The 17,561-nt window shown below is 45.8% G+C and overlaps 1 protein-coding gene across 1 annotated transcript in view; it reads right to left on the bottom strand.

Annotated features, from left to right (window-relative positions):
* The window catches only part of mtss1 (MTSS I-BAR domain containing 1), a 70,545-nt gene that overhangs the window by 24,368 nt on the left and 28,616 nt on the right, over nucleotides 1–17,561 (bottom strand). Inside the window, exons 5-9 of the mRNA XM_078556256.1 lie at nucleotides 16,305–16,462; nucleotides 10,980–11,087; nucleotides 10,051–10,151; nucleotides 8,726–8,852; nucleotides 4,011–4,130 (exon numbers count right to left, since the gene is read on the bottom strand). Coding sequence (XP_078412382.1) covers nucleotides 4,011–4,130; nucleotides 8,726–8,852; nucleotides 10,051–10,151; nucleotides 10,980–11,087; nucleotides 16,305–16,462 — 614 coding nt within the window. The remainder of the gene's footprint in view (nucleotides 1–4,010; nucleotides 4,131–8,725; nucleotides 8,853–10,050; nucleotides 10,152–10,979; nucleotides 11,088–16,304; nucleotides 16,463–17,561) is intronic.

Below are 17,561 nucleotides of genomic sequence, written 5' to 3'. Positions count from 1 at the left end.
AGGTGGTGAGGGAACCAACAAGAGGGAAAAGTATACTTGACCTCATCCTCACCAACCTGCCTGCCGCAGATGCATCCGTCCATGACAGTATCGGTAGGAGTGACCACCGCACAGTCATTGTGGAGACAAAGTCCTGTCTTCACATTGAGAATACCCTCTATTGTGTTGTGTGACACAACCACCATGCTAAATGGGATAGATTTCGAACAGATCTAGCAACTCAAGGCTGGGTATCCATGAGGCGCTGTGGGCCATCAGCAGCAGCAGAATTGCACTCAACCACAATCTGTAACCTCATGGCCTGGCATATCCTCCACTCTACCATTACCATCAAGCCAAGAGATCAACCCTGGTTCAATGAAGAGTGCAGGAGGGCATGCCAGGAGCAGCACCAGGCATACCTAAAAATGAGGTGTCAACCTGGTGAAACTATAACACAGGACTACTTGTGTGCCAAACAGCATAAGCAGCAAGTGATAGACAGAGCTGAGCAATTCCACCACCAACAGATAAGATCTAAGCTCTGCAGTCCTGCCACATCCAGTCGTGAATGGTGGTGGACAATTAAACAACTCACTGGAGGAGGAGGCTCCACAAATATCCCCATCCTCAATGATGGAGGAGCCCAGCACATCAGTGCAAAGGATAAGGCTGAAGCATTTGCTACAATCTTCAGCCAGAAGTGCTGAGTGGATGATCCATCTCGGCCTCCTCCGGAGGCCCCCAGCATCACAGATGCCAGTCTTCAACCAATTCGATTCACTTCACGTGATACCAAGAAACGGCTGAAGGCACTGGATACTGCAAAGGCTATAAGCCCTGACAATATTCCGGCAATAGAACTGAAGACTTGTACTCCAGAACTATCCGCACCCCTAGCCAAGCTGTTCCTGTACAGCTACAACACTGGCATCTACCCGGCTATGTGGAAAATTGCCCAGATATGTCCTGTACACAAAAAGCAGGACAAATCCAACCTGGCCAATTATGGTCCATCAGTCTACTCTCCATCATCAGTAAAGTAATGGAAGGGGTCATCAACAGTGCTATCAAGCGGCACTTGCTTAGTAATAACCTGCTCACTGATGCTCAGTTTGGGGTCTGCCAAGGCCACTCAGCTCCTGACCTCATTACAGCTTTGGTTCAAACATGGACAAAAGAGCTGAACTCCTGAGGTGAGGTGAGAGTGACTGCCCTTGACATCAAGGCAACATTTGACCGAGTGTGGCACAAAGGAGCCCTAGCAAAACTGGAGTCAATGGGAATCAGGGGCAAAACCCTCCGCTGGTTGGAGTCATACCTAGCACAAAGGAAGATGGTTGTGGTTGTTGGAGGTCAGTCATCTCAGCTACAGGACATCACTGCAGGAGTTCCTCAGGGTAGTGTCCTCAGCCCAACCATCAGCAGCTGCTTCACCAATGACCTTCCTTCCATCATAAGGTCAGAAGTGGGGATGTTCACTGATAATTGCACAATGTTCAGCACCATTCGCGACTCCTCAGATACTGAAGCAATCCATGTCCAAATGCAGCAAGACCTGGACAATATCCAAGTTTGGGCTGACAAATTGCAAGTAACATTTGTGCCACACAAGTGTCAGTACTGAACCCGTGTTATACAGCGAGAGACCTGCCCCACCGGTACTGTCCCCAGTGTTAGTGACAGACCTGTCCCCACCAGTACTGTACCCCAGTGTTATACAGTGACAGACCTGTCCCCACCAGTACTGTGCCCCAGTGTTATACAGTGACAGACCTGTCCCCACCAGTACTGTACCCCAGTGTTATACAGTGACAGACCCGTCCCCATCAGTACTGTGCCCCAGTGTTATACAGTGACAGACCTGTCCCCACCAGTACTGTGCCCCAGTATTATACAGTGACAGACCTGCCCCCACCAGTACTGTGCCCCAGTGTTATACAGTGACAGACCTGCCCCCACCAGTACTGTGCCCCAGTGTTAGTGACAGACCTGACCCCACCAGTACTGTACCCCAGTGTTAGTGACAGACCTGTCCCCACCAGTGCTGTATCCCAGTGTTATATAGTGACAGACCCGTCCCCACCAGTACTGTGCCCCAGTGTTATACAGTGACAGACCTGTCCCCACCAGTACTGTACCCCAGTGTTATACAGTGACAGACCTGTCCCCACCAGTACTGTACCCCAGTGTTATACAGTGACAGACCTGCCCCCATCAGTACTGTACCCCAGTGTTATACAGTGACAGACCTGTCCCCACCAGTACTGTGCCCCAGTGTTATACAGTGACAGATCTGCCCCCACCAGTACTGTGCCCCAGTGTTATACAGTGACAGACCTGTCCCCACCAGTACTGTACCCCAGTGTTATACAGTGACAGACCTGTCCCCACCAGTACTGTGCCCCAGTGTTATACAGTGACAGACCTGTCCCCACCAGTACTGTGCCCCAGTGTTATACAGTGACAGATCTGCCCCCATCAGTACTGTACCCCAGTGTTATACAGTGACAGACCTGTCCCCACCAGTGCTGTACCCCAGTGTTATACAGTGACAGATCTGCCCCCATCAGTACTGTACCCCAGTGTTATACAGTGACAGACCTGTCCCCACCAGTGCTGTACCCCAGTGTTATACAGTGACAGACCCGCCCCCACCAGTACTGTACCCCTGTGTTATACAGTGACAGACCTGCCCCCACCAGTACTGTACCCCTGTGTTACACAGTGACAGACCTGTACCCTTGTACTGGAACAGACTGCTATCTCATGCAGTGGATGCTGATTCACTGAATTCTTTTGGCTGAGGTTCTGGAGTGGTTTCTGGTTGGGTAGAGTTGACATTGTGCAGGAGGTGGATACTGCAGGGAATTCAGGGCCAAATCGATTTCCTTGACTAGTTTCAATTATCATGGTTGCTGCAGAAATCAACCTTCCAGATTTTCCCTCTCCAAATTGGCCCGGAGTTTAGCCATTTCTCCCTGTGCTGGAGATGACCTATCCTCTGGTAGGATGGAGTGTGAATATATTGGAATTCACAAGGGATCATCATTGTGTGGGACTGGATGCTGTTAACCTGTCTGCTATTGTTTGATTTCTTTGTAAAGAGACACTCAGTAAAACATTTCATTGCTCCAAAAAAATAAAAAAATCTCATGTTCACCCGGATTTCAACCCTTCCTCCTGAGAAGTAATCATCCAGCCCTTGACTGACCAGGCAGGAACCTGCTGAGTGCAGGCAGCAAAGGATGGGGACAATCCGAGGGTCTCAGATGGCACTGACAGGAAGTTTGATCAGGCCTCAGCTCCTCATGCACCCCCCTCTCACCCACCCAGCTCTTCATTAACTTACCTCTCACTCACTCACCCACCTACCCAGCCCCTCAACCTGCCCACTCAGCCAACCAGCCCCTCACCCTCCCCTCCCCTTGCCTTCCGTGGAACAGAAATAGAGGAAGAAATATAGGAAAAAATGGGAGAAACTGACCAAAAAAGATCTCACTGAAGGAAGAGCGAAAACCTCCCGGAAAGCTGAGCTGGTGATAAAGAGCCGCCAACTAATTTGTGTCACTTGATCAAATGAACTGATGCTGGTCCACAGAGCTGCTTCATCCACCATCAGTAACAGAGGGTCCAGCAGCGTGTGCCTGCCTCTCATCCTCTTGCCAAGTCCCTTCACCTCAGACTTCTTCAACTCCATAACCTCCACTCTCTGTAAACAGCTTCTTTCACCCCATTAATCTCCTACCACCCCACCCATCATCGACATCTCCCATTGTGAAGTGTGCTAGGTTCCTGGAGCGAAAGTACCACAAAGAGACCGGGATGATCCCAACTAGATATGATACAGTCAAATACACAGCACCCCCCACTCCCCCTCCCGACATGCAGGTCCTTCCACATGCTCTGCTCCAGTTATTCCTGCTTCAGAGTCACCCAGCTTGAGCGGAAGCCAGTCCTTCCCATGCTTTACTCTGACCCTCCCTCAGGACCGAGCACTCAAACCTGGCTTAGAACAGGCTGTTATCCACCTTGCTGGTTGCTGCCCACAGCCCAGTCTTGGAGCCAGAGCAGAGAGAAGTGGGAGAGCTGCATTCACTAAACGACCTCCAGGTTTCTGAAGCCTCGGAGGATGCTGAACTGGTAGATTTCTGCAGGTTAAACAAATAATTAAAGCAAAAAAAAAAGGAAACAGAGAGAGGGAGAAAGAGAGAGAGAGAGAGAGTGAGAGAGGAAGTAGAAGATTAGAAATCATACTCTTGGACATTGTTTTTGTTAAACCATTTGAAAGTCCAGGGATACCCAGAGGCAGCTGATTGAACTTTGCAGCAACACACAGGTTTAACATGGAATAAACGTTCACTAGTTTTTCAGCTTCAGCTGAATGTGCAACACTCAATATCCAACACACAACCACTTTACTGAATCAGCTGAGATTGAAAACCTCTCCCACTCTCCATGTACCCCCATATCCTTTGCCCCCACCCTTTGCCCCATGACCCCCCACCTTCCCCATAACCCTCTCCCACCCCCACCTTCCCCTACCTTCCCTCCTCCCCCACACCCCATGCCCCCGAGGATGGGGTATCTGTGAAATTGTACGGCAGGTAGAGAAACCTTGTGTCTCCAGCTTCGCCTGTCTCATCTACTACAGTGGGACATGCAAAGCAACAATGGGATTTGGGGGGGGCTAACCTGGGGAGGTGTCAGGATTTAGAGGGGTAACTGAGGCAGGGATGAGGGTGAGATGAAGGGACAAAGTGAATGGAAGAGATTACATTAACACACAAGACCAAATCCAGATCTGCTGCAGAGTCTGGTTCAATCTGGAACAACTTCAAACTCAATAAAGTATTAAAGCATCATTTTCCCCTTTGGGACACAGGCAAATTATTACAAACAGTTATCAGCCTCAGTAAAAGGAACTTCACTCATGTCAAACATTCTATTTATTAAATGTGTGCGCTGATTTACTCAGAAGAAGTTTTTCTTCGATTTAATACTTTATAAACAGCCCTGTTCCAGAGAGCAGAGCTCCAACTTGCCCTCATGGCTTGGCATTAGTCTCACTGTCTCGTCCTGCTTCATGACCCCTAGACCAGGAGACCTTCCTACACATATCTCAGAGCCCCTGGTGAAACTGTCCACAAGCTCCAGGTCAGTTCCTCTGCTCATCGCACATCAGGTGTCATGATCGAGGGTCATCTTCAGAACTGTACTCAGACAGTAAGAAATAATTGAACCAGGGCACGGAAGTCATCGAGTCCCCATTTTGAAGTCACACACTTCCTCAATTTTAATATTCAATATTCGGTTAAATAACAGATAGAATACAAGCTGTGAAGTAGAGAACTAGCTACACCACAGGAGTTACGCAGTTTTTCAGCACAGAAACAGGCCATTCAGCCCATTTTGAGTATGCTGGTCTTTATGCTCCATATGAGCTTCCTCCTGTCCCTCTTCATCTCACCCTATCCTTCTATTCCTTTCTACCTCATCTGTTTATCCAGTTTCCCCTTAAATGTATCCATACTATTCACCTCAGCCACTCCCGAAGGGAGCGAGTTCCACATTCTAACCACTCTCTGGGTAAAGTTTCTCCTGGATTCCCTATTGGATTTATTAGTGACTATCTTATATTTATGGCCTCTAGTCTTGATCTCGCACTTAAGTGGAGGTGTCTTTGTTGAGTTAAGACAGGCATTACATTTTAAATATATTATAGATACGTACTTGCCTGTTTAATATTTTAGGAGCAAGTTCTAGTGTGCTTCCATCTAATTTGGTGATGTTATGAGGATGCCATTTCTTATTGAAATAACATAAATTTCACAGCAACAAGCAGCTGAACAGCTGTATAATACTCATTTGTCAGTGTTATATTAATGTAATTGGGTAGGAGAGTTTTACACTGATTTTTCTGACAGATACATCACAGTCGCATCTCAAAATTAAAAGCTGTCTCCAGGGACCTGCTCCAGACCTGAAAAAAACTATTTAAATTCACTAAACAAGCAACATTAGTACAACGCCCCTCATACAGGATTATACAAACATGCGAAATAGGAACAGAAATAGGTCATTCGGCCTCTCGAGCCTGCTCTGCCATTCAATAAGATCATGGCTGATCTGTTTCTGTTTCAAATTCCACATTCCCATCTAACCCCGATAACCTTAGATACTTGTTAGGCAAGGGAATCAATCTACCTCCGCTTTAAAAATATTCAATGACCCCGCTTTATAGAATGTTCCAGCACAGGAGGAGGCCATTCAGCCCATCGTGTCTTTGCCAGTTCACTGAATGAATTCTCCACTCAGTCCCTGGACCCTCCCCTGCACTACAACTTTTACATTTCCCTATTCCAAATATTTATCAACAGCTTGTAAACTGTTTTGGCCTTTATTGCAAGGGAATTGGAAAACAAGAATAAACAAGTCTTGCTACAATTACGTAGAGTTTCACTCCTCCCAGTTTTTTTTTATTTTTCATTCACGGGATGTGGGCTTCGCTGGCTGGGCCAGCATTTATTGCCTATCCCTAGTTGCCCTCGAGAAGGTGGTGGTGAGCTGCCTTCTTGAGCCGCTGCAGTCCATGTGGTGTAGGTACACCCACAGTGCTGTTAGGGAGGGAGTTCCAGGATTTTGACCCAGTGACAGTGAAGGAACGGCCAATATATTTCCAAGTCAGGATGGTGAGTGGCTTGGAGGGGAACTTGCAGGTGGTGGTGTTCCCATCTATCTGCTGCCCTTGTCCTTCTAGATGGTAGTAGTCATGGGTTTGGAAGGTGCTGTCTAAGGGGCCTTGGTGAGTTTCTAAGCAGACACCCCATGTCCCAGCCACCAGGAGTATTAAAACAATTGTCCTCACTTCTCCCTTTGTTCACTTGCTGATGATTTTAAATTGATGCCTTCTGGTTACTGAGTCATTTATTAATGGTAACAGTTTTTCTAGATTTATTCTATCAAAACCCCTCAATATTTTGGACATCTGACTTAAACAAAGGGGCAGAGTAATGTTCTAAGTTTGCTGATGATACAAAGCTAGGTAGAATGCAAGCTGTAGGGAGGACAGAGAGACTGCAAAGAGCTATTTACAGGTTAAGTGAATGGGCAACAAATGGAAGGAGGAGTATAATGTGGGGAAGGGTGAGGTTATTCACTTTAGATGCAAGAATAGAAAAGCAGAATATGTTTTAAAAGGTGTGAAACTTGTAAGTGTTGATGCTCAAAGAGACTTGGGTGCACTTGTACAAGGAACACAGAAAGTTAAAAAACAGGTGCAGCAAACAATGAGGAGGGCAAATAGCATGTTGGCCTTTATCGCAAGGGGATTGGAGTACAGGAATAAAGAAGTCTTGCTACAGTTGTACAGGGTTTTGACGAGGCCACACCTGGAGTATTGTGTGCAGTTTTGGTCTCCACATTTAAGAAAGGATTTACTTGCACTGGAGACGGTACAGCAAAGATTCACTAGGTTGGTCCCTGGGATGAAAGGGCTGTCCAATGATGAGAGGCTGAGTAAAATTGGGTTTATGTTCTCTGGAATTTAGAAGAATGAGAGGCAATCTCACTGAAACATACAAAATTCTGAAGGGGTTTGATAGGGTAGAGACTGAGAGATTGTTTACCCTGGTCGGGGAATATAAAACACGGGGGCCCAGTCTCAGGATAAGGGACCGATTATTTAGGACTGAGATGAGGAGAAATTACTTCAAAGGGTTGTGAATCGCTGGAATTCTTTACCCAAGAGGATTGTGGATGCTCCAGTTTTGGAACACATGGTTGGGATAGACAGAGTTTTGATGTCTGAGGGAAACACAGGAAACGGGGACAAAAACAAAAAATGCTGGAAAAACTCAGCAGGTCTGACAGCATCCTTGGAGAGGAAGATAGAGTTAACATTTCGAGTCCGTATGACTCTTTGTCAGAGCTAAAGGGAAGTAGAAATGTGGTGAAATATATACTGATTAAGGGGGTTGGGACCAGTGAAGCTGGATAGAAGGGATACGGGGAGTTGTTAAGAAAGTGGAGTTGAAGTTGAAGATCAGTCATGATCGTACTGAATGGCAGAGCTGGCTTACTCCTGCTTCTGTTTTGTCTGGTCTTATGTATCACCACTGGATTTCCTTGTGACCTTTATTCTCAATGAAAACAACGCCAGGTTTCTCATCCCTCCCCAAAGCTAAAGCCTCTCGTTCCTGGGAACGCTTTGCACTCTCCCCAAGGTCCCCAACATTCTTACAGCCGGACACCCAGAACCTGGTTCAATGTTCCAGCACTTCACCCATGGCCAAGCTGCCGACTCACGTTCTTCACACACAAAGAGTGGAGCCCCTGGCTGGAGGCAGCCCTTTCCCAGTGGGCCGGACCCCGGTGTGAGTCAGTGCGTTCAGGCACAAGGAAAGAGAATCACGGACAAAACAAAAATTCACCATGACACGATTGGATCCACATCTTCCTGAACTCCAGGGCAATCAGGATAATCCAACATAGGAGGAGGAGCTCACTCTCCCTCTCGATGGATAATCTCACCAACAGTTCCACTGCAGGTCTCAGGCCAAGCTGGGAAACCCAGTGAAACCACTGGTATGTAATCAGAGTTTCACTGCAGCACTGGCTGATTTGGCACTATCATGCAGAATTGACCTCCCAATGAATCAGGACAGGGACACTCAGACAGTAGCAGACACCACGCCTGACTGTGTAATTACAGGAAGGAAGGTTTGGAGTCAGATTCCACTCTTACCTGGCTGGTGCCATCAGCTGTTGACACAGATGGGGTTTGTATATGAAGCGTTTCCATTGACAGAGAAGCAGATTCGAAGTTGGGAATACCGGGGTGTCTTCCTGCAGGTTGTGGGTACTGGCAAATGCTGCAGGAATAGGAGAGAGAGAGAAACTTGGTTGGTTTTCCTTTATACCACTTGTCTGATTGTAATGGCCGAACATTCCTGTTCAGGTACTGCTCATTCCAACACTTCAAATCTCTTATTCTGTCCTTTCCCTCTCCCTTTGCCTTTACCGTGCCGATGTAATAATCTCCAGCCCTGCTCACAGGTCCCAGCACCTTTCTGGTCCCTATAGTGGAGTGTCACATCACACTGTATCTTTATTAGCCAAGCCATCAGCGAACCCTTTACTGATGTTTTTCTGTATGTTTTACATTGAATTTCCACACAGAAAAAGGCCATTCAGCCCAATTGGTCTGTGCAGATGTTTCTGCTCCACACAAGCCTTTTCCCACTCTCTTCCTCTCACCTCCATCACCGTACCCTTATATTCCTTTCTCCCTCGGGTTTATCCAGCTTCCGCTTAAATATGTCACTGATATTTGCCTCAACCACTCCATAGAACCATAGAACACTACAGCACAGAAAACAGGCCATTCGGCCCTTCTAGTCTGTGCCGAAATCTGTGCCACTCCATGGTGGCAGGCTTCACATTCTCCCCACTCTCTGGGTAAAGGAGTTTTCTCCTGAATTCCTGATTGGATTTATTAGTGACTGTCTCATATTGATGGCCCCTCGTTCTGATCTCCCCCACAAGTGGTAACAGCTTCTCTACGTCTACCCTATCAAAACCCCCTTCATCACTTTCAAGACCTCTATCAGGTCACCCCTCAGTCTTCTCTTTTCTAGAGAAATGAGCCCCAACATGTTCAATCTTTTCTGTACCCTCTCCAGTATCATAATATCATTTTTATAAACAGAGACCAGAGCTACTCTATAAAAGATAGACTAAGTTCAAGTTCTAGTCTATAGTGCAGCAACCTAATAAACCACAAGTATTCTTTACAACTGACATAAAGTTCCAATCCCAAAGGATATCAACAAGGTGAAAGATAGCAGGGAAGATCAAAGGAGGAGTGGTTTTAGCTGAAACCAAGCCTAGCTTAGCTTTAGGAGTCTGAGGAATTCCATTAATTTAAGGTGGAGAGAATGAGTTTCAGTTTGAACACAGTCTGGATGTAAGGTGAGGAAGAACATGGTAAAAGGCAGATGAAGGGAGAGACTACAGGCAATGTCAGGCTAAAGAACTAACAAACATGAGTGAGCACAGCTGGCTGCCCACCTGCTCATAGTCCCTCTCCGAGAGTGGGAGCTGCTGGGAGACGAGGGGGGAGTGTGATAGGTGTAGTTATAATCATCTGCCACCTTCAAATCCAAGATCACCTGTCAAGGAAAGAGAACACAAAGACAGTCAGAAACTGCGGCTGCTCAGAGGAACAGCAGGAAACAAACAGTCAAGCTCCCACTAGGAAGGGTAATAGTTTAACTGAACATCAGAACATTCCTGCACAAATAAATGTGACTTTAAATTAAAATCTGTTGAGTGACCTGCCCAGCATCTTTCAAACTACTTGTTCCTCTTTATCATTGACCTAAATAAAAATTCCGTTACACTCTAAAGAATATTTGAACTAACACAAAATTAGTCACTGGGTAGTACAGAACTTGAGTGTTGCTGAAAAAAGAGACATGTTGAAGCTTTTCGTTTTGCACTCATCAGGACACTTCACAAGAACACCAATACGAGGGGAAACAACAATTTATACTGTATGAGAAGAGGGTGCTGATTGGTCGCCAAGTGGACTCTAATTGGTAAAGGCCTTGCCATGGAGAATGCACCAGCGATGGTGACTGACAGTTAACTGCCAAGCATTGTTTGAAATTTAAACCAGGCAGCTTGACCCTGATTGGTCAAGTCATTGTCCAGCAAATGGCTTTCATTTATTTTGTTTAGCTGAAAGAGGCGCAATTTGTGTACATGTTCTTTGTATCTGCAAAGAATGGGGTGGGGCGGGAAAAACATCAGACTGGGCTCCCACCTTAGATCACTGGGTGTGCATTGGACATTCTGAGTGCGATGCTCTCCCACAGCGACCATTGGCCAGCTGAGCTAGGCAGTTTACTTTTTAGGTCCTTATCAATGCTGGAGAGGAAGAAAGATCCTGAAAAAAGGTCAAACTCCCCCATTCAGAGGTGTCAAAAGCCACTCACCTGTTCACTAGCAGGAGGTAGTTTCTGGGGGTCAGCAGTCAGGTTTGTCAGGTCTTCTAGAATAGTTTGCAAGTGTGTAACCTCTCCGAGCATTCCGATCTCCTCGCCCTGTGTTTGATTGGTGTGCAGGGAAGAGATACGGAAATTATAACAAATAGCTTACTGGGTGTTTTCATGAACTAAAACTTGTTCCATTAAATAGAGAGAATATTTCACAAGGACTGAGCAGCTTTACATCTCAAGGAAACAAACTGTGAATAAAATCAGCAGCAGCTCCACTAGTGTCTGTGTTTTGGGTCCTGACCTACACTAAATACTGGACTTGTATTCCCTCGAGTATAGGAGATGAAGGGGTGATCTGATTGAGGGGTTTAAAATAATTAAAGGATTTGATAGGGTCGATAGAGAGAAGCTATTTCCTCTGATGGGGTGAGTCCAGAACAAAGGGGCAGAACCTTAAAATGAGAGCCAGGTTGTTCAGTGGCGATGTCAGGAAGCACTACTTCACACAAAGCACAGTGGAAATCTGAGAGCAGAGTGCAGGGTTATAAATCAGCGAGAGAAAGCGAGAATTCAGAGGAGAGAGAGGGGTTAAAAATCAACAAGAGAAAGCGAGAATTCTGAGGGACAGCGCAGGGTTAAGTGAGAATTCGGAGGGAAGACGGAGCGGGGTTAAGTGAGAATTCGGAGGGATGACGGGGCGGGGTTAAGTGAGAATTCTGAGGGACGGGGCGGGGTTAAGTGAGAATTCGGAGGGACGGGGCGGGGTTAAGTGAGAATTCGGAGAGACGGGGCGGGGTTAAGTGAGAATTCGGAGGGACAGCGCAGGGTTAAGTGAGAATTCGGAGGGACGGGCGGGGTTAAGTGAGAATTCGGAGGGACAGAGCGGGGTTAAGTGAGAATTCGGATGGACAGGGTGGGGTTAAGTGAGAATTCGGATGGATAGGGCGGGGTTAAGTGAGAATTCGGAGGGATGGGGCGGGGTTTAGTGAGAATTCGGAGGGAAGACGGGGCGGGGTTAAGTGAGAATTCGGAGGGAAGAAGGGGCGGGGTTAAGTGAGAATTCGGAGGGAAGACGGGGCGGGGTTAAGTGAGAATTCGGAGGGAAGACGGGGCATACAAGAGCCAGTCAGAACCTGCATTCAGAAATAAAAATTGAGGTGTGACATCACAGGGAAGCAGGTAGGTGATTGGCTGTTGTGTACTTCTTATTCATCTTATCTAAACTAGGGAATAGTCCTTTGGTAGTACAGAACTTGAGTATTGCTGGAAAGAGAGACATGTCTAAGGTTTTGTCTTGAACTCATCAGGGCATTTTGCAACAATAAGGGGGAAAAAACAATTTGTATTGTATGTGAAGAGAATGCTGATTGATTGGCAAGTGATGTTGCCATGGAGAATGCACCAGTTAATTTTGACTCACAGTTAACAGCCAAGCATTGTTTGAAATTTAAACCAGGCAGCTTGACCCTGATTGGTCAAGGCATTGCCCTGACGAATGAGTCAGCGAATGGCTGTTACTTATTTTCTTTAGCTGAAACAGGCGCAATGTGTCTGCATGTTCTTTGCAGACAGAAAGAACGTGTATTAATATGTGCAGTTTCCTGTGCGCGCAAATGCGCCACATTGTGAGGCCGACTGACAATCTTAAATTGGTTGTCAGCGTAATTCTCAGCGCACTGAGGATTATTTGGCAAATGTTGTCCAATTGTGGAATTAAGTTGGATACTGTGTTTTGAGTTTTGCCAGCACGGGCTGGTTGGGTTCAGTCTGTACCCTGCCCATTGTGAACAGTGGCTGGGACATGCAATAATCCGCAGTGTGCTAAGAATTGCGCTGACAACCAATTTAAGATTGTTCCATTAGATTGGAAAATAGCAAATGTAACTCCTTTATTCAAAAAGGGAGGGAGACAGAAAGCAGGAAACTACAGGCCAGTTAGCCTAACATCTGTCATAGGGAAAATGTCAGAAGCTATTATTAAAGATGTTACAGCAGGGCACTTAGAGAAGTTTAAAGCAATCAGACAGAGTCAACATGGGTTTGTGAAAACGAAATCACGTTTAACCAATTTATTGGAGTTCCTTGAAGGAGGCACATGTGCTGTGGATAAAGCAGAACCGGTGGATGTAGTGTACTTAGATTTCCAGAAGGTAGTTGATAAGGTGCAATATCAAAGTTTATTGCAGAAAATAAAAGCTCATGGTATAGGAGGTAATATATTGGCGTGGATAGAAGATTGGCTGGCTAACAGGAAGCAGAGAGTTGCCATAAATGAGTCTTTTTCTGGTTGGCAGGATGTGATGGGTGGTGTGTCACAGGGATCAGTGCTGGGGCCTCAACTTTTCACAATTTATATAAATGCCTTGGATTAGGGACAAATGGTACGGTTACTAAATTTGCTGCGACAGATAGGAAGGAAACTACGTTGTGAGGAGGATGTAAGGAGGCTACAAAGTGACAGATAGGTTAAGTGAGTGGGCAAAGATCTGACAAATAGAGTATAATGTGGGCAAATGTGAAATTGTCCATTTTGGCAGGAAGAATAAAAAAGCTTATTATTTAACGGTGAGAGATTGCAGAGCTCTGAGATTCAGGGGGATCTGGGTGTCCTAATGCGTGAATCACAAAAGGTTAGTATGCAGGTACAGCAGGTAATTAGGAAAACTAATAGATCATTTATCATTTATTGTGAGAGGAATTGATTACAAAAGTAAGGAGTTTATGCTTCAGTTGTATACGGCATTGGTGAGACCACATCTGGAGTATTGTGTACAGTACTGGTCTCCTTATTTAGGGAAGGATGTAAATACATTGGAAGCAGTTCAGAGAAGGTTTACCAGACTAACATCTGGAATGGGTTGTCATATGAGGAAAGATTGGACAGGTTAGGCTGGTATCCACTGGAGCTTAGAAGAGTAAGAGGCGACTTGACTGAAACCTTTAAGATTCTGAGGGGCCTTGTCAGAGGGGATGTGGAGAGGATGTTTCCTCTTGTGGGAGAATCTAGAACTAGGGATCGCTCATTGAAGACAGAGATGAAGAGAAATTTTTTCTCTCAGAAGATCGAGGGTCTTTGGAACTCTGTTCCTCAAAAGGCAGTGGAACAGGGTCTTTGAATATTTTTAAGGCAAAGCTAGATAGATTCTTGATTAGCAAGGGGTTGAAAGGTTATTGGGGGTAAGTGGGAGGTTACAATCAGATCAGCCATGATCTTATTGAATGGTGGAGCAGGCTCGAGGGGCTGAGTGGCCTACTCCCTGTTCCTAATTCGTATGTTCGTATAAAGGAAAAGGACAAGGCAAGAGAGCAAAGTAGCAATAAGGTAATTATAAGCAGAGCATGGCAGCAAGGGTCAGAGTGTACAAACATAAAAGTGCAACAACAGATAAGACCAGAGTTTTCAAAAACAGTATAAAAACAGAAATAAAGGCTCTGTATGTGAAAGCGCGTAGCATTTGCAACAAAACAGATGAATTGTCAGCTTTAAACAGAAATAACCTGATCACCATTACAGAAACGTGGCTACAAGGTGACCAAGTCTGGGACCTGAATAATCAAGGATACTTGGCATTTCAAAAGGACAGAAAGCTAAGAAAGGCTGGTGAGGTAGCTCTGTTAATTAAGGATGTAGAATCAGTTTGGGTAGGGATAATAAAAAGCAAAGATAAGAATTCAATTGTAAGAGTGGTTTATAAGCCCCCTAACAGTATCCACACTGTAGGATGGGGTATACAGGAAAAAATAATGGGGGCTTGTGAGAAAGGTACAGCAATAATATTCGGTGATTTTAATCTACATATAAAGGTAGCACATCAATGGTTACTACACAAAATAAGAGCTCATGGTGTAGGGGGTAGCATATTATCATGGCCAGAGGATTGGTTAGCTAACAGGAAGCACAGAGTAGGATAAATGGGTCTTTTTCTGGTTGGCAACCTGTAGCTGTTGGTGTGCCACAAGGATCAGTGCTGGGCCTCAACTATTTACAATTTATACAACAGATTGGATGAAGGGACCAAATGTACAGTTGCTAAATTTGCCGATGACACAAAGATAGGTAGGAGAGCGAGCCATGAAGAGGACATAAAGAGTATACAAAGGGATTTTGATAGGTTAACTGACTGGGCAAAAATTTGGCAGATGGTGTATAATGTGGGAAAATGTGAACTTGTCCAATTTGGCAGGAAGAATAGAAAAGTAGCAAATTATTTAAACGGAGAGAGATTGCAGAACTGTGCAGAATAGAGGGATCTGGGTGTCCTGGTACATGAATCACAAAAAGTTACCATGCAGGTACCAAAAATGATTAGGAAGGCAAATGGAATGGTGTTGCTTATTACAAAGGGAATGGAATATAAAATTAGGGAACTTTTGCTACAGTTGTACAGGGCTTTGGTGAGACCACATCCGGAGTACTGTATACAGTTTTGGTCTCCTTACTTAAGAAAGGATATAAATGCATTAGAAGCAGTTCAGAGAAGGTTCACTTGACTCATTCCTGGGGTGGAGGGGCTTTCTTATAAAGAATGGTTGGTTTTGTATCCATCGGAGTTTAGAAGAATGAAAGGTGATCTCATTGAAACATATAAGTTCCTGAGGGCTCTTGACAGGATGGATGCTGAAAGGATGTTTCCCTTTTTGAAAGAGACTAGAATTAAGGGACACAGTTTAAAAATAAGGGGTGTCCCATTTACGACGGAGATGAGGAGAAATGTTTTCTCTTTGGGGTTGGTTGTGAAATTCTCTTTCCCAGTGAGCAGAGGAGGCAGGATCATGGAATATTTTTAAAGCTGAGTTGGATAGATTCTTGACTGACGAGAGTCAAAGGGTATGGGGGGTGGGGGTAGATAGAAAAGTGGAGCTGAGACCACAACCAGATCAGCCATGATCTTATTGAATGGCGGAGCAGGCTCGAGGGGCCGAATGGCCTCTCCTGCTCCTAATATGTATGTTCGTATGGCACTCTCGCCCCCAAAAAGCTGTTGAGGCTGGAGGTGGCTGGGGGGAGGTGGGTGGTCAGTTAAACATTTCAAAACTGGGATTGACAGATTTTTCTTGGGAAAGGGGATTAAGGGTTATGGAACCAAGGAGGGTAGGTGGAGTTACGTGCCGATCAGCCATGATCTAATGGAATGCCAACAGCTGGAGGGGCTGAATGGCCTCCTCCGATTCACCAAGATTTGCATCCAAATTATTCCCCAATCCCACCATGCCAAAGAGGAAACAATAAATATAGAACCAATAAACACAGACCCCCTCCTCACCATTAGCGAACTCTGCCCAGGCGACACCTCTTCCCCCTCCCCCTCCCGTCTGACTTACCAGCACAGGTCTCAGGAGAGTAACAAACGTGCAGAACCGACTGCGTTCCTCAATCAGAGCCCGACACACAGCCTGCTTCTCGGTCTCCTCCAGCAGGACATACTTGTCATTGACGTCCTGTAAAGCTGTGTCCAGCTGTAGCCTCACATCCTCCTTCCCTGTAACACAGCGTTGAGAAACCATCAGCACCACAGAATCTGCTGTGTGTGTGATAAAACAATAAGATTTCCCCTCCCACTCCCCACCCGGCACTGCCCCCACTCCCCACCCGGCACTGCCCCCACTCCCTCACCGATAGCCAGTGAGGCTGGTAATAGCCACTCTCGTCTCTATGTTAGCAAATCATGGGTTCGAGCCCCATTCCAAGTCTTTAGTTAATACTTTTGGTCAAAAGTCCGGGAACTCCCAACCTAACAGGTCTGGTCACCATATTATAAAAAAGATACAGAGACACTGGAGAAGGTAAAATAACATAAGGATGGGACCAGAACAGAGGGTATGACTTTCAAGAAAGGTTGTAGGTTGGGGCTGTTTGCTCTGGAAAAGAGAAGACTGAGGGGTGACCTAACAGAGGTCTTTAAAAATTATGAAAGGTTTTGATAGGATAAACGCAGAGAAGATTACACATACGGGGGAGATCAGAACCAGAGGCCACATGTATATAAGATCATCACAGAAAAATCCAATGGGGAATTCAGGATAAACTTCTTTACCCAGAGAGTGATGAGAATGTGGAACTCACTATCACAGGGAGTGGTTAAGGTGAATAGGATAGATACATTTAAGGGGAAGCTGGATAAACACATGAGGGAGAAAGGAATAGAAGGAAATGGTGATGGGGGTGAGATGAAGAGGGGCGGGAGGAAGCTCGTGTGGAGCAGAAACGCCAGCAGGGAGCGCATGGGCCGAATGGCCTGTTTCTGTGCTGTAAATATTTCCTAACAGCACCTTGAGAACATCGTCACCACATGGACTGCAGCGATTCAAGAAAGCGGCTCACCACCACCTTCTCAAGGGAGAATTAGGGATGGACAATAAATGCCGGCCTTGCCAATGATGCTCACACTCTGAGAATTAATATAAAAAGAATCTAAACTGACACTTTCAGTCCGATATTGAGCTGCTGATCTCTGGATAAATATTTAACTAAGGCTCCACCTGCCAGGTCAGCTGGGGATGTGAAAGATCCCATGATCACTGTAAAGAACAACGGAGAATTCTCCTGATATCCTGGCCAATCACCAACACAATCAAAAT

This window comes from Cetorhinus maximus, chromosome 13 (assembly GCF_964194155.1).
Source record: "Cetorhinus maximus chromosome 13, sCetMax3.hap1.1, whole genome shotgun sequence".
Lineage (NCBI taxonomy): Eukaryota > Metazoa > Chordata > Chondrichthyes > Lamniformes > Cetorhinidae > Cetorhinus > Cetorhinus maximus.
The sequence above is the reverse complement of the archived record's forward strand: the minus strand, read 5'-3'. Positions and strand labels throughout refer to the sequence as shown.